The sequence below is a fragment of the Phoenix dactylifera genome, chromosome 17 (assembly GCF_051530095.1).
Source record: "Phoenix dactylifera cultivar Ajwa chromosome 17, Ajwa_hap1_PhDact_Kaust_v1.1, whole genome shotgun sequence".
Lineage (NCBI taxonomy): Eukaryota > Viridiplantae > Streptophyta > Magnoliopsida > Arecales > Arecaceae > Phoenix > Phoenix dactylifera.
In genome coordinates this window covers 836,985-864,633 of record NC_143206.1, presented here as the reverse complement: position 1 = coordinate 864,633, position 27,649 = coordinate 836,985, and the positions used below count along the sequence as shown (strand labels likewise).

The 27,649-nt window shown below is 50.1% G+C and overlaps 1 protein-coding gene across 1 annotated transcript; it reads right to left on the bottom strand.

Moving 5' to 3' along the window:
- Nucleotides 1-6,888: 6,888 nt before the first annotated feature.
- On the bottom strand, nt 6,889-9,739 carry LOC103707384 (protein NRT1/ PTR FAMILY 4.5-like). Its single transcript, XM_039119259.3, has 5 exons — nt 9,713-9,739; nt 9,336-9,553; nt 8,819-9,241; nt 8,599-8,723; nt 6,889-8,116 (listed from the first exon to the last, which is right to left on the bottom strand). Exons 1-5 carry the CDS (start codon nt 9,723-9,725, stop codon nt 7,213-7,215), a joined length of 1,683 nt encoding a protein of 560 aa, XP_038975187.2. The 5' UTR covers nt 9,726-9,739; the 3' UTR covers nt 6,889-7,212.
- Between the last annotated feature and the right edge of the window lie 17,910 nt (nt 9,740-27,649).

Genomic DNA, 27,649 nt, shown 5'->3' with positions numbered 1-27,649 from the left:
TAGCTCTTGCTAAGGAGCCAAGGTCTCATCAGAAGTCCAAGCATATAGAGCGGCGCTTCCACCTCATACGCGACTATGTTGAGAAGAAGTATGTCGAGGTACAGAGAGTAGACTCCGCGGACAACGTGGCAGACCCATTCACTAAGCAGCTAAGTCAACAAAAGACTGAAGCCCACCTTGAGAAGATGGGACTAAGATATATGACTGATTGGCTTTAGTGCAAGTGGGAGATTGTTAGATGTATGCCCTAGAAGCCAATTCTGGCTGACACATTATTAATTCTGGGACATAATTTGTACTTGACTTTATTTATTATTGAATAAATAAAAGGCATCTTTTTATTCATATTGTTTATGTGTCTATGAATCGTCCAAGAATTAATAAGATGATGATGCGTATTCTTAAGAGTTAAGAAATTTGAGCCATGCATCATTGATTAATTTCTGAATGCTCCTGATCAATGGATCATCACAAGGACGGTGATCGATCCGATCAGTGCACACATCGCTTTCCTTATGGATGGACGAGACTCGAGTCCACAGTGTGGCGACACTGAAGTAATAGTGCAGGTGCTTGTTAAGAACAAGGGTACTGAGCGTGATCAAGACAATAAATCACTTGGATGTCTATCCACTCGTCAGTGACTTGCTTGATGTTGCAGTAGTGTGACTGGTCCTTTGACCTGCGATGCTTCGGCTACTCACAGTGAGGTTATTGTAGTTTGACTGCACATATACATGGTCTCTAGCCATATGGGTCCATGCAGTGTAGATTGGCTGCAGTAGGTTCACTGTAGGAGTAGGGTATGCACCTATAAGGAATCTATCGACCTTGATAGATAAGGAGAGATCCTATGTGATTTATAATGTGATTTATAAGACTGAGTTCGTAAGACCTCGGCCGGGGCAGATTGCACAGTGGAGAAAGAGTTCTCCGCTCTCGAACTTAAGTCGAATAAATCTTGACATATGACAGACGAAGGGGTTTGACGAGTTATCCATGACCTCCGTCCTGTAGGGATCCACGATAGAAGGATTGTATCACATGATAACTGCACCTAGAGGTTCATCATTCTATTCTACTGGGTAGCCACTACATGCTGCTAGGTGTCACTGGTGGATGGTGGGACTCATAGGGATTATCTCGATGATCGATAAACCCTAATGAGTAGAGTTGGAATCATTCCAATCCATTGAAAGGAGTTTTCAATGATATTGTGATAGAGATCACAATATATCTCACTACCAGTCAGAGTAGAACCTATGGGGTCATACACACTAGAGGCATTGACCGATCCGATGGTTGAATCGTGATTAGGAATCACAAGTAATCAATTCGATTGATAATAAGTTGAAGAAGGAACAGAGGAAATTAATTAATTGGACTAAAAACAAGAATCCTACTTGGAGTAGGATTCCTAGAGTCCTAATTGGATTAGGACTAGGATTCCTACTTGGACTGGGATTCCTACTTGGACTGGGAATCCTATTTGGAGTAGGACTAGGATTCCTACTTGGAGTAGGATTCCTATAATCCTAATTAGATTAGGAGTTTTGAATTAAATTTGGATTCCTACTTGGAGTAGGATTCCTAGAGTCCTAATCGGATTAGAACTTCGAATTCAAATTAGAGTCCTAATTGGATTAGGACTAGAATTAAACAAGTCCTAATTGGATTAGAATTTTTTAAGTCCTAATTAATTATTAATCTAATGAATCAACATGACTTCTAATTGGATTAGGATTGAAGAGTTCAATTGAGTCATGGTTCATTCAAGTTCTAATTGGATTAGGACTAGCATAGATTGAACCCAATTGATTCATGATTTGGTTAAGACCTAATTGGATTAGGACTAAGCCATAAGAGGGACAGGGCATCACAAGAAGGAGGGGATCACGCCCCTCCTCTTTGATTCCTTTGGTGCGGCAAGAAGAAAGGGAGGCGCCCCACATGGCATAACATCAAAGGGCTCCTAATTTGTAGGAGCCCTAGATGCTTTAAAAGGGGGTAAAGAGGAGGCGCCCTAATTGATTGAAGCCTTCTCCCTTTCCAGCCGTGGCCACCCTTTTCCCCTTTTGTTTCAGCCGCCAACAGCAAGAGAAAAGAAGAGGAGGCGTCTCCCTCCTCTTGGGCTTCTTCCTTGGCTTCAATGCATGAGAAGAGAAGAAGGCTGCCAAGGGCTTTGATCCTCTTCATCTCTTCATCCTTCTTCTTCCTCCTCCCAAGCACAATCAAGGGTTGATTAAGAAGGAGGACATCAGCCATCAAAAGTTATCTCTGCAAGGGAGCTAGCACCCCGGGGAGATAGAGAGCTTGGATCGATTTCTGCTTCGTGTGGATACCCGTAGAGGCCGAGCACTTGAACGGCTTCAAGCGAACCTTCATCCAAAACCACGATCATCAGTTTGCGGTGATCATCTACCCGCACAAGGTGAAGATCTGATCTTCTAATGTTTTTAAAAGTTTTTAATCCTTATCTATCTACGAACGGTTTTAAACAACATTCATGCGATGAACGGTCGATCCCGCGCATGCCTCTTCCGCTGCATCTGAAATTTTTGAAATTTTTCTGCGGCATGGGCGGGTTTCTAACAATGGTGTGTTGTAGGCCAGACATAGCACATGCAGTGAGCCAGATGAGCAGGTACATGGCAAACCCAAGAAAGGAGCACTGGCAGGCACTGAAGTAGATATTTCGGTATCTACAAGGAACTTGGAGGCTTAGTCTGACTTTTGGGTAGCAAGATGGATATGGGAGGAACTCCAATGCCTTATGGAAGTTCACAGGTCCATTGAAAGGGTTTGTGGATGCAAATTTTGCAGGTGATCTGGATACGAGGAGGTCTACTACAGGTTATGTGTTCAGCATGTTTAGTGGACTGGTTTTGTGGAGATCGACCCTTCAACCTATCACGGCCTTGTCCACCATAGAGGCCGAGTATATAGAGATTACAGAGGCTGCCAAGGAGGCTCTTTGGTTGAAGAGACTCATTCAAGAGATGGGGGTGAAGTAAAATACAATGGTGCTACATAGTGATAGTTAGAGTGCCTTGAAGTTGCTCCAGAATCTAGTCTATCATGCTTACACGAAGCATATAGATGTGAGGTACCACAGGATCAGAAAGTTAGTAGAGGATGGTGAAGTGATGTTGGTGAAAGTTCATATAAAGAAGAATCAGTCGGATGCACTAACGAAGACTCTTCCACAAGACAATTTTCCTTCTTGTGTGGAGCTGATGGGATTGACGGATCAGGTGGAGCTTGCAGAGGCTTTGGAGCACCAAGGTGAAGATTGTTGGTACAAGTGTGGCGCATCCAAAGCAAGAAAATGCAAGAAACTGCAGTGAAAACAGCAGAGGGGTCGACTCATGCTGATCTGGAGTTGATCCCTGAAGAGTTGGGGTCGACTCATCCAGAGCGGGATTCGACTCCAGAAAATCAAGCAGAAAAATAGCTCTTTGGAAGGCTTGAGAGAGTTGACTCGAGCTAAGCGGGAGTCGACTCATGCTGGTGAGGAGTTGACTCGTGAATTGCGGGAGTCAACCCCAGGTCGGGGCTGGTGAAACTGAGAGAGTGGGAGTCGACTCCAGTTGTTCCAGAGTCGACTACAAGTTGCGCCAGGTTTTAAGTAGGGATGGAAATTGATCTCCTACTAGCTTAAGGCTCAGGTATTTTAGGTCTTAAGGTGACTAAATATTATTGGGCTAGGTTTAGGCTTAAGTGAGAGAGAGCATGCAAATCATGGGTGTACATGGGCTTGGGTTGAGTGCTTTTTCATGTGGTTTAGCCTAGGAGAGTTTTTTGGGTTTGGGTCATATTTGACCATGTATATATACACTCTTGTATTTTGTGTATGATGTGAATGAAATCATTAGAAACTCTTTCTTCCTGAAATCCTAATCTTTTTTCTCTCTTCCTCTCATGCCATCATCCCTAAAAACTCTAGGGCACGCAGCCATTGTTGAAGAAGAGCCAAATTTCGCTTGGCTCTTGTCCTCCTTCACCATTAAATCAAGGTCCAACGTCTCTTGCAGTATAGGGGACGCCCTAGGTGCTGTGGTTTGAGGCGCATTTCACCTACATTTACAGCCAACAGTTTTACAAACTTGTGATAATTCCACTAATTTCCAAGTTTGATTAAAAATTAGAGAATCAATCTCATCAGTAACAACCTCTTTCTAAAAAACAGCATCAGGTGAATTTAAAGCTTCTTGTATCAAAGGAGTTTCCTCCGTATTAAAAATATAATAGTCCGGACCAAAATCTTTTTCCACTCTAACTCGTTTACTCCTTCTCAGCCCAGCTTCAAGATTTTCATGGTTTTATGAAGAAGTAGAAGAACTAGGCTCTTTTTCTAACCCCCACTATTTTTAGTTTTGAAAGTAAATTTTTCTTCATGAAAAATAGCATCACCTGACTCAAAAAACATAATATTTTTAAAAATAGCATCGCCTGACTCAAAAATCTATAGGCTGTATTGTTTGCTGCATATCCAAGAAAAGCACAAATGGTAGCTATAACATTCAGTTTTGGTCTTTTAAGATCTATTAACCTTACAAAAGCTAAATAGCTCCAAACCCTCAAATATCCCAAATTTATCTTATACCCTTTCCATAACTCAAAAGGAGTGAGTATTGTTTTCTTATAAGGCACCCTATTCACCACATGACATGTAGTCAAAATTGCTTTACCCCAAAGATTTAAGAAAGCACTTGAGTCAATCAACATGGCATTTGTCAAATCAATCGAAGTTCTATTTTTTCTCTTAGCTACACTATTACATGCAGGAGAGTATGGAGGAGTAGTTTCATGGATAATTTTCAAAGATTGCACAAATGTGTTAAAACCCATAGATTCATACTCACGACCTCTATCACTTCGAAATTTTTTAATTTTTTGACCAAATTGATTTTCAACTTCCTGGAAGAGATCATTGAATTTTTCAAAAGCATCAATTTTATTTTTCAATAAGCAAACATAAGTATATTTTGAAACATCATCAATAAAAGTGATAAAATATCTATTTCCTTCACGGGTTAAAACTCCTTCAAATTCACAGAGTAGTATTAACCACTTCTAATAATTCAGTTTTTTTTCCAACACTTTTATGAGGCCTCTTTGTGATTTTGCTTGACTGTAAATTTTACATTTTTCAAAATCTTTTGTCAATCTCGAAAGTAATTCCAAACTACTCATGATTCTGTATCTACTATTTATATGACATAAACGAGAATACCAAAAATTCACAGAAGAAAGCATATAAACGGAACTAGATGATGCTTTATTATTCTCAATATTCAACTTAAACATCCCATCACAAGCATATCTTTTGCCCACAATATTCTATTTTTGATAATTACATATTGATCAAATTTCATTGTTTGTTTGAAGCCAACCTTGTTGAGTAGAAAACTCAATATCAAATTCTTCCTCATAGACGGAGTGTGAAACACATCTTTCAAGAGTAGCACACGTCCAGAGATGAATTTTAGCTTGACCTCACCACTCCCAAGGACCTTTGTTTGGCTACAATCACCAAGCATGATGGTCTTCTCATCCTTGAAGGGAGTGCCTTGGACTAATCTCTGTTATAACAAACATGCCTATTGACACCAAAGTATGCCCACCACCCTTTAACACACTGAACCATATAGATGTTTGTAATTATTGCTACAAGAGGCTCCTCGGTTACAATAGCCTGAGGAATAGGCTGACGTTTTCAGAATCTGCAAGTTCAAGCAATATGCCCACTTTTGCCACAAATAAAACATGCACCAAAAGAATGGTTTTGTAAAGGGAGTATTTGGTTCTTATTTTTCGACTTAGGTTTCTCCTACTGTGAGGTTTACCATAAAATTTCATATTTTTTCTGTTTGGCTTCAAGTGACTATTTTTAGGAAAATGATCACTAGACAAAGCATTATTTGAAGCAATTAAATTTACTTTGGTGGTGGAATGTTCATTACCCTATTGTGTAATTAGTGCATCTTGGCCTCGAGCTTCCTCCTCCACTTGGATGCGAATGATCAAGGTCTTTAGGGACGTCTCCTTCTGCTTGTGGCACATAGATTTCTGTAATTTTCTTCATGATGGTGGTAGCTTATCAATAATACCAGCCACAATCAGGTTGTCCCCAATCTTGTGCTTGCTCAGCAACAGATTTTCCATCCATAATTTGAAAGCAGAAAAACTGGCTTGCTGCATATTTCTTTGCACCAGCTTCTTCAATATCATATTTGTTCTATAAAGCTTTCCAGATAATCTTTGTAGAAGAGTAAGTAGTATTGTAATAATCATAAAAATTATCGGCAAGGCAATTTAAGAGATAACATCGACAATTACACTCATCTCTGGTATATTTGTCCACTTTTTCTTGATAAGCCTGATACTTTTCATCTGTCATCTCATTGGTTGTGATCTTGTTTGGATTCTTTCAAATAGAACAACACCTTGCTTTTTCATCTCTTGAAGTGGGCTCCCTTAAAACGAAAGGGCTTGTTAAGATCTCCAACGTTATCATCGTGCTTCTCAAGGATTGGCACCATTTCTTTGAGTCTCCTTAAAAATGTTGGGAGAAATACAATAAGAGAACGAAACCAATCGGATTGAGGCACGGAAATCTCGCTTTCTTTAAGGAGATTCAAGCCCAAGCCCTCTGCGGCTCGCAAAGCCTAGAACTCGGTGCAGCAGAAAACACTATGACTTGTTTCCTCCAGGATACAACAACCAGACGATCGTCATACGGCAAGAACCAACTTTGCACAAGTAGTTAAGCCCAAAACTCCACCAAAACAACACCCTTCTTTGCCAAAAACTCTCTCAAAGTATTTTTGTGAGTAAAATGAAGTGATATTGTGTATTTTGGAGTAAAGGGGAGAAGGGTTTATATGGAGAGTTTGGAACTTTGAGTTTATGAGAGTAATAAAAACATACATGCACTTAGAAATCCTAAATACAACTCCCTCACCAAATACATTTCCCAAAGCAGTTCATGAATCATTCCCATTCATCTCCCCAAATACATGAACCATGAAATACATGAAATACGTGAACCTCATAAATAATATAAATATTAATTTTTAATATTAAAATGCACCAACACATTCTTCTACGCACCCAGGAGCAACGTTTAGCTTGAAGCATAACATTACATGAACCTTAGCACATCACCACCTCGTCCTCGAAAACACTTGAGCCCGAACCATCGACAGATCAAGTGACCTGCTGCATATTCTTCGTGGCTTCTTCTTCTTCTTCTTCCTTCGTGGCAGTCCTAGCACTATTGCCTCTCTCCACACCATCGTCAATCCGACTAGCTTGGCCCCCCTCCTTCCTGTACTTATACCACTTGGCACAAAACAAATATACCAAGAAGTTAAGGCAGCTAAGTATGGCCAGAAACCAATAGAACAGATCCAAGTTGTTCTTGTTCAGGTCTTTCCCATACAGCCACCCATGTCTACTTGGTGCCAGTCTCTTTGTTATCCCGTTAATGGCGCGCACAAAAGCCGTGCTAACAAAGTAGCCAAGTGAGAGGGAGAGCCACGAGAAGGATGTCGAGAGCGACCTCATGCCTGCCGGAGCCTCACTGTAGAAGAACTCCATCAATCCTACTAGTGTAAACATGTCGGCGATACCGAAAATACCATACTGGAAGGATAACCAGAAGAGGCTGATTTGCTTGAGATGGTGGTTGAAAGCATTGCGACGCTTCACTTCGACGACAGCGGCGACAGCCATGGAAACAATGGAGAGGACTAAGCCAACGCCGACGCGCTGGAGGTGGGTGATGCCGGAGGGGTGGCCGGTGATGCGGCGGGCAAGGGGGATGAAGGAAAGCTCGTAGACGGGGATGAGGAGGGACATAAAGAAGAGGGGGATGACGGGGATGGAGGCTGCGGGGACTTTGAAGGAGCCGAGGTGGAGGTCCATGATGTTGCCCTGCTGGACGGAGAAGGTCTGCAGCTGGGCGAGGCAGGTGTTCATGAGGATGGTGCTGGCCAGGATGGGAAGCATCCGGACCAGGATCTTTACCTCCTCCACTTGGGTCACCGAGCAGACCTTCAATGGTTCCGTGGTGGTGCCTTTGGGCAGGACGGCCGCTTTGTCCAAAAACCTAATTGATCACCGTTAGATTGAACTTCTCAGAAAGTGACATACTGAAACAAATTAAAGAAACGACGACCACAACAGAGGTGTTTACAAGGTTTGCCCATCGACCTTGATTTTGACCTGTGGACCACACGTTAGTTTGAGGCCATGAGGGTGTCTTCCTCTTCAGTCCTCACCTAATACTATTGTTATTAACTGATATTTGATACTGCAGGCTTCTTCATGCATGCATGGAATTTATTCTGTCACTTAGACACGTATATACCTTACTATCTCATATTCAGTAACGCTGTACTGCTCTCTTTGAATTCGCAGCGCGAAGCGTGCCATTTCATGAAGCAAAATGATTGGCGCAAGAGTGACTTTTTTGACAATTTTTTTAGAGTTACCATACGATTGCTCTTTGATGCAACAGTAGCAGTAGCAGTAGCCGTAGGGGTGCTCAATTAAAGAAAAGAGATCAAGATATAGGAAAAAAAATATCACCTGAATTGGTTGGAATGTGGAATTTTATCTTCGACAAATTCACTTTCCTTCTCATTAATCTCAAACAATTGATTAGAATTTTCAGGCAGTGACAACTTCCGGTTTCGGATTGCTAGCTCTATGACCTGAAAAACCAGTAAATGTCATGCATATGTATGCTATGTCACCATCCCGATATTTTGAAATTAGTTTACATTAGTGATAGAGGAGAGGGAAGGACCTGCAAAATCCTAAGAAGGGGCCCTTCTCCGGCGAATCGGACTCGGTAGAAGGGCTTCCCCAGAGTGATGAAGATGAAACCCACCAAGGCAAGCAACATCGAAATGAAGTAGCCCATTGACCAACTTTTCTCAGTGTAAACCCACACGATGACCGTGACACCTAATGTTGCGCCGGAGGTGACACTGAGCAAAAGCCAGTTGAAGTAGCTGGTCAAATGCTTCCTTTCCTTTGGATGGTTCTTGTCGAACTGATCAGCTCCAAGTGCAGGGACACATCCCCTAATTCCTCCACAGCCCAAGGCCAGTAGGCACAATGTAATGTAGAACATCCAAGCATTGCCACCCTTCAGGTGGCACGTCAAGCAGTTTTGATCAGGTTGCAGACTCCTGTACCGAGCTTGAAGTGTGAGAAGAATGTAGCCCTACATGCAACCAAAAGAGTTGTATTTAAGCGTCATCAATCGGTTTTCTATCACATAAGGCATCCTCAAAATATTGTCATGATGTTAAACTTACCCAAATTTCAATCAGTCCAAACATAAGAATTGTATTGAGCCTGGTCATGTATGTATCTGAGATGAAACCTCCAATGATCGTAAGTAGGAAAGTTGCACCCATGAAATTGGTGAGAGTGGTCGCGGAGTCGGATAGATCAAAGTGCATCACTCCCGAGAAATATAGCACCAAGCTCGCCATGTTGGCTATGAAGCCCATATTCTCAAACCCCGCAAAAGCTGGAGAATTCATAGATCTTATATTACATATACGTCGGTCAACAGCCTAATCATGCTAATTACAATCATGTCTCTTGGTTAAGGTTTCTCATGCAGGGATTTTACATGGTTAAGCTCGGAATGGTCCTTTGCTTGATCTCTTGTTTTGCGAGTACTTACCGAAAACAAACATGGCAGCTCTAAAACCACCTTGCTTTGGATTCCACGCGGCATGAAACTTGGAACCGGCCTCATTTACTTCCATGCTTTCATCCTGCATGTACAAATGTCCAACAAATATAATTCTATTACACAAAAGATGGGGAGAATTATAGATGAATAAAGTTCATCGAGTTAAACAGAAGCAAGCTTAGCGCAAAGATTACCATGGTAAACGCGCTCGCACAGAGAGAGACAAGCCACACAGCGAGATAGTGTGTGGGGGGGGGGGGGGGGGGGGGGGGGGGGGAGATTGTGACGGAGAAGCTTGAGACTTGGGAATGTAAAGGATGAGCGCATGCCTTAGTGGGCACCGCTGGCGACACGAGTTCCAAGGGCGAGTACACGTCCATTTAGTAATCTCCGTCCGTCTTCTAAAGGCCTTATTGGTGGCTTTTCTAACTCATTGTGATGCCCAACATATTGGGGAGCTCCAATCAAGATAATATTTTATTTATTTATTTTTATTTATTTTTAGTTGTTGTGACTTGTGAGAGAGGAAAAACTCCTTGTTGAACGAATCATTGGGGTTCAAAGTTTCAAAGATCTGAATTTAAAATTTGGAGGGGTGTAAACGTCAAAATTTGAAAGCTTTTTAATTTGGCTAATTGAGAAGACCTTCTGGCCGGTAAGTGCCATCAAATCTACAATTATGCTTCGGAGGTTTATGTTTCGAAGCCATGAAGAGCTTCCAGCAACCTTTCCTATAGTTATGCAACTCCCACTGTAGTTCATCAATATTTGTCCTTTTACAATTATGATTGAGAAGACCTTCTGGTCGGTAAGTGCCATCAAATCTACAATTATGCTTCGGAGGTTTATGTTTCGAAGCCATGAAGAGCTTCCAGCAACCTTCACTATAGTTATGCAACTCCCACTGTAGGTCATCATTTGTCCTTTTACAATTATGATTGAGAAGACCTTCTGGCCGGTAAGTGCCATCAAATCTACAATTATGCTTCGGAGGTTTATGTTTCGAAGCCATGAAGAGCTTCCAGCAACCTTCACTATAGTTATGCAACTCCCACTGTAGGTCATCATTTGTCCTTTTACAATTATGATTGAGAAGACCTTCTGGTCGGTAAGTGCCATCAAATCTACAATTATGCTTTGGAGGTTTATGTTTCGAAGCCATGAAGAGCTTCCAGCAACCTTCCCTATAGTTATGCAACTCCCACTGTAGGTCATCATTTGTCCTTTTACAATTATGATTGAGAAGACCTTCTGGTCGGTAAGTGCCATCAAATCTACAATTATGCTTTGGAGGTTTATGTTTCGAAGCCATGAAGAGCTTCCAGCAACCTTCCCTATAGTTATGCAACTCCCACTGTAGGTCATCATTTGTCCTTTTACAATTATGATTGAGAAGACCTTCTGGTCGGTAAGTGCCATCAAATCTACAATTATGCTTCGGAGGTTTATGTTTCGAAGCCATGAAGAGCTTCCAGCAACCTTTCCTATAGTTATGCAACTCCCACTGTAGTTCATCAATATTTGTCCTTTTACAATTATGATTGAGAAGACCTTCTGGTCGGTAAGTGCCATCAAATCTACAATTATGCTTTGGAGGTTTATGTTTCGAAGCCATGAAGAGCTTCCAGCAACCTTTACTATAGTTATGCAACTCCCACTATAGGTCATCATTTGTCCTTTTACAATTATGATTGAGAAGACCTTCTGGCCGGTAAGTGCCATCAAATCTACAATTATGCTTCGGAGGTTTATGTTTCGAAGCCATGAAGAGCTTCCAGCAACCTTCACTATAGTTATGCAACTCCCACTGTAGGTCATCATTTGTCCTTTTACAATTATGATTGAGAAGACCTTCTGGTCGGTAAGTGCCATCAAATCTACAATTATGCTTTGGAGGTTTATGTTTCGAAGCCATGAAGAGCTTCCAGCAACCTTCCCTATAGTTATGCAACTCCCACTGTAGGTCATCATTTGTCCTTTTACAATTATGATTGAGAAGACCTTCTGGTCGGTAAGTGCCATCAAATCTACAATTATGCTTCGGAGGTTTTATGTTTCGAAGCCATGAAGAGCTTCCAGCAACCTTCCCTATAGTTATGCAACTCCCACTGTAGGTCATCATTTGTCCTTTTACAATTATGATTGAGAAGACCTTCTGGTCGGTAAGTGCCACCAAATCTACAATTATGCTTCGGAGGTTTATGTTTCGAAGCCATGAAGAGCTTCTAGCAACCTTCCCTATAGTTATGCAACTCCCACTGTAGTTCATCATTTGTCCTTTTACAGACACAGCTTGTTGTTTGGTCCGGTTGTTTTAGTTTTGTGGGGTCATATAGCTCACTGATTGGAATCAGCTCCTCAAAAGAGCTAACTTCCAGATGTACTTTCTTGTTATCCTCACTCCTTAATAAAAAATCAAGTGGCTTATAAAGTCCCTTTCTCTCTCTCTCTCTCTCTCTCTCTCTCTCTATATATATATATATATATATATATATATATTTCATTGGTGGTTGTGCTAAAATTCTAATTGCCTCCATTAAGGCCCCGTTTGGGAAGCTGTCGGCAATAAAGCTTTTAGAAGTAGAGCTTTTGAAAATTTTTTTTCTGAAGTAGAGTTTTTATAAAAAGCTATTTACTGTTTGGTAACTATAATTCTAAAGTACTGTGGCACTTTAACATATGTTTGGTAAACAAACTGAAAAAGTATTTTTGGCATGACAAAATGACCATAAAGAACATTATATAGTATTATACAACAGAGTATAATAAATATTATATATATTAATACATAAATATATGATATTGTATAATATTACTGTTGCTGGTGGTCCAAACCGAGAACGATTGACACGACGGTGTGAACGGGGTTCCGCCTGAGTTGTCTTGGTTGGTGCTGGTTCCGCTCCACCTTCCGCCAAGGAACCTGCAAACAAGCCTTGCACCACCACCAGGGTGGTGATGGCCCTCCGACGGTCAAGTCAGAGGAGATTGGAGGAGGAGAGATGATAATCACAAGTGGGAGAGAGTGCTCTGGGAGGTATTGCTTACCCCCCCCTTCTCCCCCCAGCCGCATATATACCTGGCTGGGAGGTCTCTCAGGGGGGTTTGTCGTCGTGGGGCACGATAGAATGGCCACTGACATGGCCGTTACGGGGCGTCGTGGAGCAGCGCTGGGTACGGTCATGGCAGGGCGTAGTGGAGCTCCGCTTTGTACGGTTGATACAGGAGATCGTGGGCAGCATCGGGTACAGCCGTTGCAGGGAGTAGTGGAGCAGGAGGCCGCGGCGTGCCTCTGGAGAATAGCCTGTCGTTATCAAAAGATCTCCGACTCGGGGTCGGAATGCTGGATCATAGGGCAGCCGACCCGGGGTCGGGCTGCGAAGCCGAGGAGGTCCGACTCGGGGTCGGAGTGCTGGATCATAGGGCAGCCGACCCGGGGTCGGGCTGCGGAGCCGAGGAGGTCCGACTCGGGGTCGGAGTGCTGGATCATAGGGCAGCCGACCCGGGGTCGGGCTGCGGAGCCGAGGAGGTCCGACTCGGGGTCGGAGTGCTGGATCATAGGGCAGCTGTAGCTTTCCTGGATACGCGTGCCGATCACGTGGGGCATGGCGGCTCAATTCCCCCATAACAGTAGCCCCCCACTTCCGAGCCTGGAACCAGAAGGGGAACAGGTGAAGGGAGTGATGTTTCGAGATTGCCGCCATCCTTCGGAGAGGCGCGCGCGCTTCAAGCTTCCCGCCTTCTTTATGGCGTATGGCGGTTGCTGCTGACCTGGCAACCTGAGGATTTCGGCGGACATCCTTCCTTAATGGTGTCGATTCGCCTTTGGGGTGCGAGCGACCCTTCGGCGGCCAGGCGTCTTCTGGCGTCATCGAGGTGTCACTTGCCCTTTCGCCTATTTAATCGGGGGCCCTCCCCCGTCCGTCTTCTTCTTTACGGACATTTTCGAGTTTCTCCTTTGCGCTACCATTGTTGCCGCCGAAACGTTTGCTTGCTTTTCCTTTGACGCTCTCGGAGCCGTTCTTCCTCCTCTTCAAGTGAGTTTCCCACTCTTCTACTTTGAGCTCTTCATACTTTTTCTTTTTGTACTAGTGCACCCCAGTCGTTCCGGCCTTTCCCTCCTTCTTGACCCCGTCCTGACCGTAGATTGGCCATTAGGGATGGGCGAAGTGGGAGCAGATAGCATCAAGTCAAAACTGGTCGCCGAGGACTTAGACGGATTTGTGGCTCGGTACCACCTTCCCGAGGCCTGCAATGTCACGCTCCCAGGGCCTGAGGAGAGGATGTCTCATCCTCCTCGAGGGAAGATCGCCATCAATGAGGGCATCCTCCAGGCCGGGTTCCGCTTTCCCCCTTCAGACCTAGTCTTACAGGTGCTCCGGGGTTTAGGAATGGCACCGACGCAACTGGTGCCGAACTCGTGGCGTGCTCTGACGGTCTTCCAGGTTCTCTGTCGCTTGCATGCGATTCCCGCCACCTTGAACGTTTTCTGGGAGCTCTACGGCCTGAGCGGCCACCCCCAGGACAAAAGGTGGTGGTGCTTCGCAGCGCGGCGAGGGTGCGGCCTTGTCAAGGAGGGTCCTACCTCCATTCACCACTGGAAGGAGCGCTTCTTTTTCGTTGATGCAGACCCCTCCTGGGAAATCAGGGCAATCTGGGGGACGCCGGTGAAGTCCCCAATTGGCCTGTCGAAGTTGTCGAGGGAGGAATCCGAGGGCGTCGCCGCCTTGAAGGGGTTGGTCGCCGAGGGCCAGCTTCCCCCGGTGGGCCGCCTTATTTCTGAGGATACCTTGGTGAACGTCGGTTTGAGCTCGGTCCCCACCGACCGTGAGTCCGCCATCGTTTCTTTAGCTCTTTTCTTCTCTTTCGTTCCTTCTTCCTTTCGGTTTCTCAGTCCCTGACCATCCCGTCCTTCTTGCAGAGGTCGACGACGTCATGCGGTCGGTGAAGTCGAAGGCTGTTGGTAGGGCGTCCCTGCTGGAAGCAGTCCGGAGGAGGAAACGAGCTCTTCCGAGCGGGGCCCCACCGGCGAAGAAGTCCCGTAAGGAGATACCTCCGATGCCGACCGACGAGTCCGGGCCCACCGGTCAGGGAGATGTCGTGGGCACCGACCGGCAGCTGACGCTGTATCAGCCCTCCGGTGGCAAGGTTGCCGCTACTCCGGAGGTGCCACCTGAGCCTGCTCAAGACGGACGGGTCGGACGTGATCGGTCCCCGACCCGGCCTTCGACTCGGTCGGCTCCTGATGACTCGAGGAGGGACGCGCCGAGGCCCCGGCCGAGCGGGACCCTATCAATTCCTGGGGCGACCCCCGCCCCGAGCGCGATCAGCCGGACTCTTCCCCAGGCGATGGATAAGGGTAAGGCTGCAGAACCACCATCCGGCTCCGGGGAGAAATCGGGGTCTGCCTTCACTACCGATGGCGCCCGAAATCTCATCGAAACAGTGTTGCTGGAGAAGGACCGTCGGCGGGTCCGGGAGTTGGATGTCTCTGACGTTGGGGCCGCCAGCTGCGTCTGTCTCATGTCGGTGAGTGTTCTTCTGGCCGTCTTTCACCATTTATTGGCTCTGTTGTTCTCCGCCTGACTCCCTTATTTTTCCTATTTCTTAGCTCGCCCAGTACATGATCCGTCTGGAGGAGTGCTACAAGGAACAGGCGGGGCTTTTGGCGAAGGCCGAGGACCGGCTAAAAGCAATGGAAGAGGGAGGCCGGGCTGCGGCAGGCAGGACGACCGGGGACCTCGAGGCGAGGCTCCGGGAGGCCGAAGAGCGGGCACTCGGCTTCGCCGCCCTGGAGGAGCAACTGTCAGAGGCTCGGGAGCAACTCAAAGCCGCCTCGGGCCTCGAAAGCAGGGTCAAGAAGGCGGAGGAACGGGCTGAAAAGCAGTCCCGGAAGATCGCGGACTATCGAGAGCGGTGGGAGAAGGCCCAGCGGTCTGCCGACAACGCCTGCGACCGAATCCGCTCTTTTGAAGCCAAACTAGGCGAACTGGAGTCGGCCCTGGAGAAGTCATGCACGGACGTCCAAGAGCTCCGTTCGCGCCTGAAGGAAGCCGAGGCCGCTCGGGTTGCTACCGAGGCGAAGCATAAAGAGGCTCAGGCTGATCTGCTGAGGGTCTCCTCTGAGGCCGAAGGCCGGATTGTGGCGAAGGTCTTGGAGGCCAAGGCTCAGATTATGGAGCGAGCTGAGGCGGAGCTGGCCGAGAAGAGGGCGGAAATCGGGCGTCAGGCGGTAGAGGCTTATCGCCAGTCCGCCGAGTTCGCCCATGATATGTCGGAGGCAGTGCGGACCTATCGCCAGTCGGACGAGTTTGTCCATGACGCGTCGGACGCGGGGGCCGAAGCCTTCACCTTGGGCTTCGAGGAGGGCCTGGCAAGGGTGTCGGCTAAGTATCCCGAAGTTGACCTGAGCGAGATCTCCCTCCTGGACTCCTCTCCGGCGCCATCGCCTGCTGGTTCTCCTGCTGCTTCCCTACCTCCCGCGGACGAGCCCGGCATTCCCGACCCGGAAGTTCCTCCAAGCTGACCTCTTGTACCTTTCATTGTCTTTTTTATTTTTGTATGTCGGCGTTTTGCCCAATTGTATGGGCCTCGGCCCTGAAAATTAATGCACGTTGAATATTTCTTCATCTCGCCCTCGTCCTCTTTTTTTTTTTTTTTTTTTTTTTTTTTTAGCTCTTGGTTGCTTCTTGCTGACTTTTGATTCCCGAAGTTCTTCCGGCGCTAGGCCAGGCATCCGAGGGTTAAACCTCAGGAAACTCTTCCGGCGCTAAGCCAGGCATCCGAGGGTTAGGCCTCAGGAAATTCTTCCGGCGCTAAGCCAGGCATCCGAGGGTTAGGCCTCAGGAAATTCTTCCGGCGCTAAGCCAGGCATCCGAGGGTTAGGCCTCAGGAAACTCTTCCGGCGCTGAGCCAGGCATCCGAGGGTTAGGCCTCAGGAAACTCTTCCGGCGCTGAGCCAGGCATCCGAGGGTTAGGCCTCAGGAAACTCTTCCGGCGCTAGGCCAGGCATCCGAGGGTTAGTCCTCAGGAAATTCTTCCGGCGCTAAGCCAGGCATCCGAGGGTTAGGCCTCAGGAAACTCTTCCGGCGCTGAGCCAGGCATCCGAGGGTTAGGCCTCAGGAAACTCTTCCGGCGCTAGGCCAGGCATCCGAGGGTTAGTCCTCAGGAAATTCTTCCGGCGCTAAGCCAGGCATCCGAGGGTTAGGCCTCAGGAAATTCTTCCGGCGCTAAGCCAGGCATCCGAGGGTTAGTCCTCAGGAAATTCTTCCGGCGCTAAGCCAGGCATCCGAGGGTTAGGCCTCAGGAAATTCTTCCGGCGCTAGGCCAGGCATCCGAGGGTTAGGCCTCAGGAAATTCTTCCGGCGCTAAGCCAGGCATCCGAGGGTTAGGCCTCAGGAAATTCTTCCGGCGCTAAGCCAGGCATCCGAGGGTTAGGCCTCAGGAAATTCTTCCGCTCGCTGGTCGGCCAAGGCTGGCGCAAGCCGAAGCGACCGGTCGGGGCTTCCGGCTAGTCTGCTCCCGGGATGATCATCGGGTTAGCCAGGCATCTGAGGGTTGTCAAGCCTCAGGGAAATTCCGCTCGTTGGTCGGCCAAGGCTGGCGCAAGCCGAGGCGACCGGTCGGGGCTTCCGGCTAGTCTGCTCCCGGGATGATCATCGGGTTAGCCAGGCATCCGAGGGCCGAGCCTCGGGAGATTCCACTCGTTGGTCGGCCTAGGCTGGCGCAAGCCGAGGCGACCGGTCGGGGCTTCCGGCTAGTCTGCTCCCGGGATGATCATCGGGTTAGCCAGGCATCTGAGGGTTGTCAAGCCTCAGGGAAATTCCGCTCGTTGGTCGGCCAAGGCTGGCGCAAGCCGAGGCGACCGGTAGGGGCTTCCGGCTAGTCTGCTCCCGGGATGATCATCGGGTTAGCCAGGCATCTGAGGGTTGTCAAGCCTCAGGGAAATTCCGCTCGTTGGTCGGCCAAGGCTGGCGCAAGCCGAGGCGACCGGTCGGGGCTTCCGGCTAGTCTGCTCCCGGGATGATCATCGGGTTAGCCAGGCATCCGAGGGCCGAGCCTCGGGAGATTCCACTCGTTGGTCGGCCTAGGCTGGCGCAAGCCGAGGCGACCGGTCGGGGCTTCCGGCTAGTCTGCTCCCGGGATGATCATCGGGTTAGCCAGGCATCTGAGGGTTGTCAAGCCTCAGGGAAATTCCGCTCGTTGGTCGGCCAAGGCTGGCGCAAGCCGAGGCGACCGGTCGGGGCTTCCGGCTAGTCTGCTCCCGGGATGATCATCGGGTTAGCCAGGCATCTGAGGGTTGTCAAGCCTCAGGGAAATTCCGCTCGTTGGTCGGCCAAGGCTAGCGCAAGCCGAGGCGACCGGTCGGGGCTTCCGGCTAGTCTGCTCCCGGGATGATCATCGGGTTAGCCAGGCATCCGAGAGCCGAGCCTCGGGAGATTCCACTCGTTGGTCGGCCTAGGCTGGCGCAAGCCGAGGCGACCGGTCGGGGCTTCCGGCTAGTCTGCTCCCGGGATGATCATCGGGTTAGCCAGGCATCTGAGGGTTGTCAAGCCTCAGGGAAATTCCGCTCGTTGGTCGGCCAAGGCTGGCGCAAGCCGAGGCGACCGGTCGGGGCTTCCGGCTAGTCTGCTCCCGGGATGATCATCGGGTTAGCCAGGCATCTGAGGGTTGTCAAGCCTCAGGGAAATTCCGCTCGTTGGTCGGCCAAGGCTGGCGCAAGCCGAGGCGACCGGTCGGGGCTTCCGGCTAGTCTGCTCCCGGGATGATCATCGGGTTAGCCAGGCATCCGAGAGCCGAGCCTCGGGAGATTCCACTCGTTGGTCGGCCTAGGCTGGCGCAAGCCGAGGCGACCGGTCGGGGCTTCCGGCTAGTCTGCTCCCGGGATGATCATCGGGTTAGCCAGGCATCTGAGGGTTGTCAAGCCTCAGGGAAATTCCGCTCGTTGGTCGGCCACTTGTCGCTCGCCGCCCATCGGGGTTTCTCTGTGCCCAGCCGCGACCGTGTTTCTCCTCTCCTCCAAGCGTTGCCTGGGGGGAACACGAGAAGGGTATTAAACGCTAATTAATGCGTTACCTGGGAAATCGGATCGCCAGTTGCTGCTGGTGAGGAGTGTTAGTTGAGCGGCCGCGATACGCGGGTTCTTCGAGGAGGATGCGGCCTGGGCGCGAGCGGAGACACGTGGACCTAGGGGTATACGTCACCCGGATCATCCTGCACAAAGAATGCGATTTAAGGAGAATGACGCTTAGGAAATCGCGGGGAGATACGCCTCGGGAGCCGGAACGGCTCCGGATTCAGTGCGCCTGCATTTATTGGAGCCACCCGTATCGGAACTACCAGGGGGCCGCAGCTTGGCTATAAATACAGGTGCAGGTACGATGGAATTTGCCAAGCCGGAGCTGCAGGTTGCCATGGATCGCGGACCTCCTCCTTGGCATATGACTGAGAGACTCCTGTCGAAGGAAAGGGGAGGCGCTCCCCTTACAACTTCAGCCAACTAGCCGTTTCATCTGGGATCAACAAGGAGGGTCTCCCCGGCGGAACTCCGCTCCAGGCGTTTCATCCGGGATCACATCTCCCCTCCTTGAAGTTCAGCCTCCCGGTTGAGCTCTGCGCCGGACGCTCAATCCGGGACCGCGCCTCCATATACTCTTCCCCCTTGAATCCCTTCTCTTCCCTACCACTGGGGAAGATGGGAATATCCTTTGGAGGCGGCGTTCCCCTGGGGGCAGCGGGAGCTTCTTCTGCGGCGGCTCCTCCTCTTTTTGGTGAGGTGCTGGATGGCGCCTCCGGTTAGAAGCACCCACTTCTGGTGGGACTGCAGCCGCCCTGGGTTGAGGGTTTGGGTCCCCACCTCTTCTTTACTTTCTTTACTCCCTAATTCCCCTCTGGGAATTCCTTGTAATCACACGAGCACGCCACTGTAACCAGAAATTATTGAAATGAAAAGTATTGCACCTTTTTAAATTGTCTTTCTGGCCTTGTTGTTCTACTGGTAATACATCCGCAGGTTAGCGGAATTCCAGCCCCTTGGAATTTCTCGGCCATCTAGGGCTTCCAACTGGTAGGAGCCAGGTCGGTTTACCCAACGAACTTTATACGGGCCTTCCCAATTTGGCGCTAGCTTCCCACCTTCCGTAGGTTGAGATGCCTTAGCTCGCCTCAGCACCAGATCTCCAATTCTGAAAAGCTTCGGTCGGACTTTGGAGTTGTAATATCGGGCCACCCTCTGCTGATACATTGCCATCCGTACCTGAGCCATTTCCCTTGCCTCTTCCAAGAGATCCAAGTTCCCTCGGAGTTGCTCTGAATTGGCCTCGGGTCGGTGCGCGGCCACCCGAGGCGAGGGGAGTCCGAGCTCCACGGGGGCAACGGCTTCCGTGCCATAGGTTAGGCTGAAAGGCGTCTCTCCAGTAGGAGTCCGTTGTGTGGTCCGATACGCCCAAAGGACATTCTCGAGTTCCTCGACCCAAGCTTGCCCCGTTCGGCCGATCCGCGCTTTGATACCTTGGAGGATTGTCCGATTTGTGACCTCGGCCTCGCCGTTGGTTTGGGGATGCGACACGGATGTGAACCGATGCTCGATCCCGAATTCCTCGCAGAAGTCCCGGAAGTGCTTGTTATCAAACTGTCGACCGTTATCCGAGATGAGGACCCGAGGTACTCCAAATCGGACAATGATGTTCTTCTTCACGAACTTCCGGACTTGTGCCTCCGTGATGGTGGCCAGTGGCTCTGCCTCCACCCACTTGGTGAAGTAGTCGATGGCGACAATCAAAAATTTCCGCTGGGCCGAAGCGACGGGGAATGGTCCGAGGATATCCATTCCCCACTGTGCGAAGGGCCAGGGCGCGGTGATTGGCGCCAAGGGGACAGAGGGGACTCTCTGGACGTTGGCGTGGCGCTGGCAGGCGTCGCATTTCCGCACGTGGTCCTTCGAGTCCTCCAACAAGGTCGGCCAATAGTAGCCTTGCCTCATGATCTTATGCGCCAAGGACCTAGCCCCCAAGTGCGATCCGCAGATGCCTTCGTGGACTTCGCCGAGGGCGTAGGCCGCTTCCGCGGGGCGGAGGCACCTTAAGAGGGGGGCGGTAAACGAGGTCCGATACAGCCTCCCTTCATAAAGTACGTAGTGGGCGGACTTCTTTACAAGCCGCCGGGCCTGATCTTCGTCTTCAGGGAGGATTCCTTCGGCGAGGTAGGCGACGAGCGGGTCCATCCAAGACGGCTCCGGATCAATTGCCATCACCGCTCCAGCCCCGTCAATGCTCGGGGCATCCAGGGTCTCCAGGTAGATTGCCCTCGACAAGTTGTGCGCGTCTGCGTCCACTAGGCGGGACAACCTGTCGGCCCTGGCATTTTCGCTCCTCGGGACCTGCTGAATGTCAACACTGCCGAGGTCGGGAATGAGTGTTTGCACCTTCCGGACGTAGCTCTGCATGGTCGGGCTCCGCGCCTCGAACTCCCCTCGAACCTGCCCGACCACCAGCTGGGAGTCGGTGAAGATTTTCAGACGCCGGATGCCGAGCTCCTTGGCGAGTTTGAGTCCCGCGACTAGGGCCTCGTACTCCGCCTCATTGTTGGTCACTGGAAATCCGAACCTCAAGGCATACTCGGCTATCACTCCATCGGGATTGGTGAGGACCAGCCCAGCCCCTCCACCTTCAGGGTTCGACGACCCGTCAATGTGGAGCGTCCAGATCGGGAGATCGAGGCTGGGTGTCTCCGGCGGCTTAGGTTCCGCCTCCTGCACAGTGCACTCAGCGAGAAAGTCCGCGAGCACCTGGGCCTTGATGGCTGGTCGGGGCTGGTAGCGGATGTCGAACTCACCAAGTTCTACTGCCCACTTCACCAGCCGTCCCGCATTCTCTGGATTGCTGAGAATCTGCCGCAGTGGTTGATCGGTCAAAAGGGTGACAGAATGAGCCTGGAAATAGGGGCGAAGCCTCCTGGTCGCAGTCAGCAGCGCGAAGGCGATCTTCTCAGCCTTCGTGTACCGCGTCTCGGCATCCCGGAGGACTCGGCTGATGTAGTATACAGGCTTCTGAAGTCTTGCCTCTTCCCGAACCAGTACTGCGCTGACTGCGGTTGGGGAGACCGCCAGGTAAAGGTAGAGCATCTCCCCCTCTTGCGGCTTGGACAGCAGGGGAGGAGACGCCATGTACTCCTTGAGCTGGTCGAACGCCGCATGACATTCGGCCGTCCAGAGGAAGTCTTTTGGGCGCTTCAACACCTTGAAGAATGGTTGGCAGCGTTCGGCCGACTTTGCCACAAATCGTCCGAGCGCGGCGACCCTTCCAGCGAGCTCCTGAACCTCCTTCACTTTGGTCGGAGGGGACATATCTTGGATGGCTTTGATCTTGTCCGGGTTGGCCTCGATCCCCCGCTGGTTGACAATGAAACCGAGGAACCTCCCGGCCGAAGCACCAAAAGCGCACTTCGCTGGGTTTAGCTTCATGCGAAACTTTCGCAAGGTGGTGAAAGTCTCCTCCAGATCTGCAATGTGCTGGTCTGCATGGCGGCTTTTTACCAGCATATCGTCCACGTACACCTCCATATTCCGGCCGATCTGCTCCTTGAAGATTTTATTGACGAGGCGCTGGTAAGTGGCGCCAGCGTTCTTCAGACCGAAGGGCATTACCTTGTAACAGTACAGCCCCCGGTCTGTTATGAAGGCAGTTTTCTCCTCGTCCTGTGGAGCCATCATTATTTGGTTGTAGCCGGAGAAGGCGTCCATAAAAGACAGTAGCTGATATCCGGAAGTCGCGTCGACCAGTTGGTCTATCCGTGGAAGCGGAAAGCTATCCTTGGGGCACGCCTTGTTCAGGTCGGTGTAGTCGACGCACATCCTCCACTTCCCGCTCGCCTTCCGGACAAGTACGACGTTTGCCAGCCACTCGGGGTAGCTCACCTCTCTTATGAAACCTGCCTCCAAGAGTTTGTCTACCTCCTGGTCGACCACCCGGATCCGATCCGGGGCACAGTGTCTCTTCTTTTGCTTTACTGGTCGGTGGGTCGGGTCGACGTTGAGGGCGTGAGAAACGACCTCCGGGTCGATCCCAGGTACATCGGCCGCCGACCAGGCAAACACATCTGCATTGGCTCGGAGGAATTCCACTAACCGGAGCCGAGCTTCCAAGTCGAGGTTGGCACCGACCCGGACCGTGCGGTCCGGGCGGCCCTCTTCGAGGGGAACTTCGATTACGCCCTCGGCCGGCTCCCCGTGCCGCAAGGCCACTTCGTCTCTGGCGTCAAGTGACTCGACGCTTAGGGCCTCCATGGGCTTCTTCCCTTTGAGAGTTGCTAGGAAACACTGCCGTGCGGTCGGCTGGTCACCTCGGACCTCTCCAATCCCGGCCGCTGTGGGGAACCGCATGAGCAAATGGTAGGTAGAAACCACCGCGCGAAGGGCGTTCAGTCCGGGTCGTCCGAGGATAGCGTTGTAGGCCGAGGGGACACGGACGACCAAGAACCCGAGCCGCACCGTGGCTTCTGCGGGTGCAATGCCCGCAGTCACAGGCAGCTCGATGACACCTTCGGCCGAGATAGCGTCTCCAGTGAATCCTATGAGGGGGGTGGATGTTTTGTGCAACAATTGTCGGGAAAAGCCCATCTTTTGGAAGGCCTCGTAATACAAAATATCAGCTGAGCTTCCACTATCCACAAGAACACGCCTTACATCATAGTCCGCCATAGTGAGAGAGATCACCATGGCGTCATCGTGGGGAGTCTGAACCCCCTTTACATCTTCATCACAAAAAGTGATTACATTTCCGACCCGCTGCCTCTTCGCGACGGCCACTCCTGATACTTCCGCCGAGCCCCCTGCGTTCCTCACGGGCCGAGAGCAGCCCCCAGTGATGGTGTGGATCACTCCCGCAACGGGTCGATTCTGCTCCCGAGGCTCCTGAGGGGCCGGGTCGGCTGGACGCGGGTCTGCGGGGGGACGTCGGTCGTTTACATATCGACCGAGACGCCCTCGGCGAATGAGAGCCTCGATCTCGTCCCGAAGCTGGAAGCAGTCTTCGGTATCGTGGCCGTGGTCTCGGTGGTACTCACAGTACGCCCGAGAAGGCTTCCTCCCAGGGATCTTCTTCATCTGCCTCGGGACCGGGAGGTCCTCCCGCCCCTTGACCTCCATGAGGATCTGGGCCCGGGGGGCCAGGAGTGGGGTGTACCGGTTGAAGCGTCGGTGCGGAGAACGAGGGCGTGTGGCGCCGTGGTTCCTTGCTGGTGACGGGCTTCTGCGCCGGCGTTGAGGCGTCGGGCTCCTCCTCTGGGGTGCCTCTTTTCGCCTTTTCTTCCCGGGCTTTAGAGGGGCCTCGGCGGCCTCCTTGTTCCGGTGGGAGGCTGCCTCCTCGGCGTCTGCATACTGGTTTGCCCGAGACAACAGCTTCGGGAAGCTCCGCGGCAGGCGTTTGTCCAGGGAGAAGGTGAGTCTGCCCTTCCGGAAGCCTCGCTTCAGGGCTGAGAGAGCCACCTCCTGGCTCAAATTCCGGACCTCCAGTGTTGCCTTGTTGAAGCGGGTGAGATAATCCCGCAGGCTCTCTCCCTCGTTCTGCCGGACATCGAAGAGGGAGTCGGAGACCAGTCTTCGCCGGCTACTGACGGCGAAATGGCTGATGAAGAGACGGGTGAACTGGTGGAAGGACTGGATGGAATTAGCCTCCAGGCCGGCGAACCACGCCCTTGCCGGGCCGCGGAGGGTCGCCGGGAAGGCCTTGCAGAGGAGAGGATCCGATGCTCCATGGAGGAGCATAAGAGTCCTGAAACTCTCCACGTGGTCCCGTGGGTCCGCCGCCCCGTCGTAGGGTTCGATCGCCGGCATTTTGAACCCCGGCGGGTTTAGGGTTCGCAGGATCCTTGAGGCAAGCGCCGGCTGGGAGGAGATTTCCAAGTCGGCGAAGGGATCTTTGGAGTGGCCCTTCAGGACCTGGAGCTGTCTGTGGAGATCGTCCACCCGCCGGTCCAGGGAGCGCGACCGGTGGGTGGGAGACAAGGAGCGGCGCGAGGGGGACCGACTGGAGTGCGGGCCCCTCGAGGACTGGGGTGTCTGAGAACGCGCCCGGGTCCGCCTCTCGTACCCCGCGCAGCTCCGATGAGAAGGTCCTGGCAGAATGGACCGCACTCGAGAATCCTCCCCGCGCCGGCGCTCCTCTCCATGGGAGAGGAAGGAGCGCGGGTTGTGAGGAAGAGGCGAGTGCTCGGGGAGCAGCGGCTCCTGAGCCCGCTGCGGCACCCGAGAGATCACACCCTGCAGATTCTGCACTGCCTCCGCGAGGGTGCGAACCTGCTGGGCTAGCTGGTCGAACTGAGCAGGTTCGACCGTCTGAATGGGAGGAGAAGCGGTGGAATGCTGCTGAGAGTGTGTTGGGGACGCAGCAGCCTCCCGGCCAGAGGCGCGAGAGGCTCCGCGACCGGAAGCATTGGAAGCTCCGCGACCACCTCGCCGTGCCATTACGATCGTTCTGAGATTCGGGCCCTCCTTCTAGCGCCAACTGTTGCTGGTGGTCCAAACCGAGAACGATTGACACGACGGTGTGAACGGGGTTCCGCCTGAGTTGTCTTGGTTGGTGCTGGTTGCGCTCCACCTTCCGCCAAGGAACCTGCAAACAAGCCTTGCACCACCACCAGGGTGGTGATGGCCCTCCGACGGTCAAGTCAGAGGAGATTGGAGGAGGAGAGATGATAATCACAAGTGGGAGAGAGTGCTCTGGGAGGTATTGCTTACCCCCCCTCCTCCCCCCAGCCGCATATATACCTGGCTGGGAGGTCTCTCAGGGGGGTTTGTCGTCGTGGGGCACGATAGAATGGCCACTGACATGGCCGTTACGGGGCGTCGTGGAGCAGCGCTGGGTACGGTCATGGCAGGGCGTAGTGGAGCTCCGCTTTGTACGGTTGATACAGGAGATCGTGGGCAGCATCGGGTACAGCCGTTGCAGGGAGTAGTGGAGCAGGAGGCCGCGGCGTGCCTCTGGAGAATAGCCTGTCGTTATCAAAAGATCTCCGACTCGGGGTCGGAATGCTGGATCATAGGGCAGCCGACCCGGGGTCGGGCTGCGAAGCCGAGGAGGTCCGACTCGGGGTCGGAGTGCTGGATCATAGGGCAGCCGACCCGGGGTCGGGCTGCGGAGCCGAGGAGGTCCGACTCGGGGTCGGAGTGCTGGATCATAGGGCAGCCGACCCGGGGTCGGGCTGCGGAGCCGAGGAGGTCCGACTCGGGGTCGGAGTGCTGGATCATAGGGCAGCTGTAGCTTTCCTGGATACGCGTGCCGATCACGTGGGGCATGGCGGCTCAATTCCCCCATAACAATTACTATAATATAATATAATATTATTATAATATAGTAATATAATATTGTATACTATAGTATAATAATTTAATATAATATTAAATTATTTAACATAACATATCAATGTATTATGATATAATATAATATAATATTATATTTATAGTATAATACAATAACAAAGGTATAAAATATTATAACTATTATCATAAATTAATTTTCCATAATATAACATAATATTAAATTATTTAACATAACATATTAATGTATTATGATATAATGTAATATAATATTATATTTATAGTATAATACAATAATAAAGATAAAAAATATTATAATTATTAGTGCAAATTAATTTTTCACCCTTCTGGCAATTTTTAGAATTATAAAGGGATATTTTGTGTAATTGTTATATTTTATTATGGGTATTTTGGTCAAAAAATAGCTTTTTCACTAGGCTAAAAGTGCTTTTTTAGAAAGCTCCAAAATGGAGCTTCTCCCAAAAGGCTGTTTTTAGCTTTTTGGAAAAGCTAAAACAACTTTCCAAAATATTTACCAAACACCCCTATTCATCTAAAAGTGCTTTTAGAGGGACAGAAAATACTTTTTGGCCCTCCAAAAGCTCCTTCAAATGGGGCCTAAGATTAGAGAATTATAAGAAAACAAAAGGATTATCCATGTCTTGTAGTTTAGAATTGTCTATAAATCCATATCTATCAAGTCTTGGAGTTTGACTTTCTAGTATTTGTTGCTGTTGAGATTTAGCTCGATTTAGGCGCCGAGCTGACGAGATCGTTGGAGAGGCTAGCTTGTCTGTTGTACCAATCAGGTGAAGGTCACGACATATCTTTGAGGCGAAAAGGATGTAGAAAGTTATGCTCGGATGGTGGCTCTAATAATGAATTCGATCTAAAATACTATAAATAAAGAAAGTCCACTTGACGAAAAGTGTCTAGCGGAGAATTTTTCGATGCCTAAGTCAGGCCCAATTCTCAGTGAATAGAAAAGGTGCAAGAGTGGTAGAGTAGCAGTGTAAGGGGAACAAAAGAACACATAAAGAACTTACCTTGAGGGTCCCTCGAGAGTGGTTTATATAGACAAGGGCTGGTGCCCATTGCCAAACAAGTTGGCCATGTCCGCTAGCCATTTTTGGTAACATATTGTGCCTTGTCTGAAGTCCCACCTCAGCGTTTTGCCCAGATATCTCACCCACGCGAAGCACACATTGCACAATTATGGAAACTATTCGTGATCATGTCCTAGTTGTCACCAGTTAGTGGGAGAGTTTGAAATTTGAAGGACTCTCTGCATGCCTTTGGAGTCGGTCATATGGAGGGCTTTTGTTGGTTGGCTTGTGGCTATATGGTAAACTCCTATTAGTCGATATGCCATGTTGGCTATAATTGACTTCGAGGCATATCACTTATCTCCCACTTCTGAGGCCGAGCTAGCTTGCTTGGCTTAGGTGAAGGAAGTAGTCTCTTTGATTTAGCTAATCAGCTGAAGCAAGCTATAGAACCAATCAACTGAGTTGTCTTTTCAATTTTGGAGATCTTCGAAAAATTGTATTTATAATTGCAAACTGGCATATGCTTTTCTTGAAGTGATATCATTTGCAGTGAGTTTTCAAGAA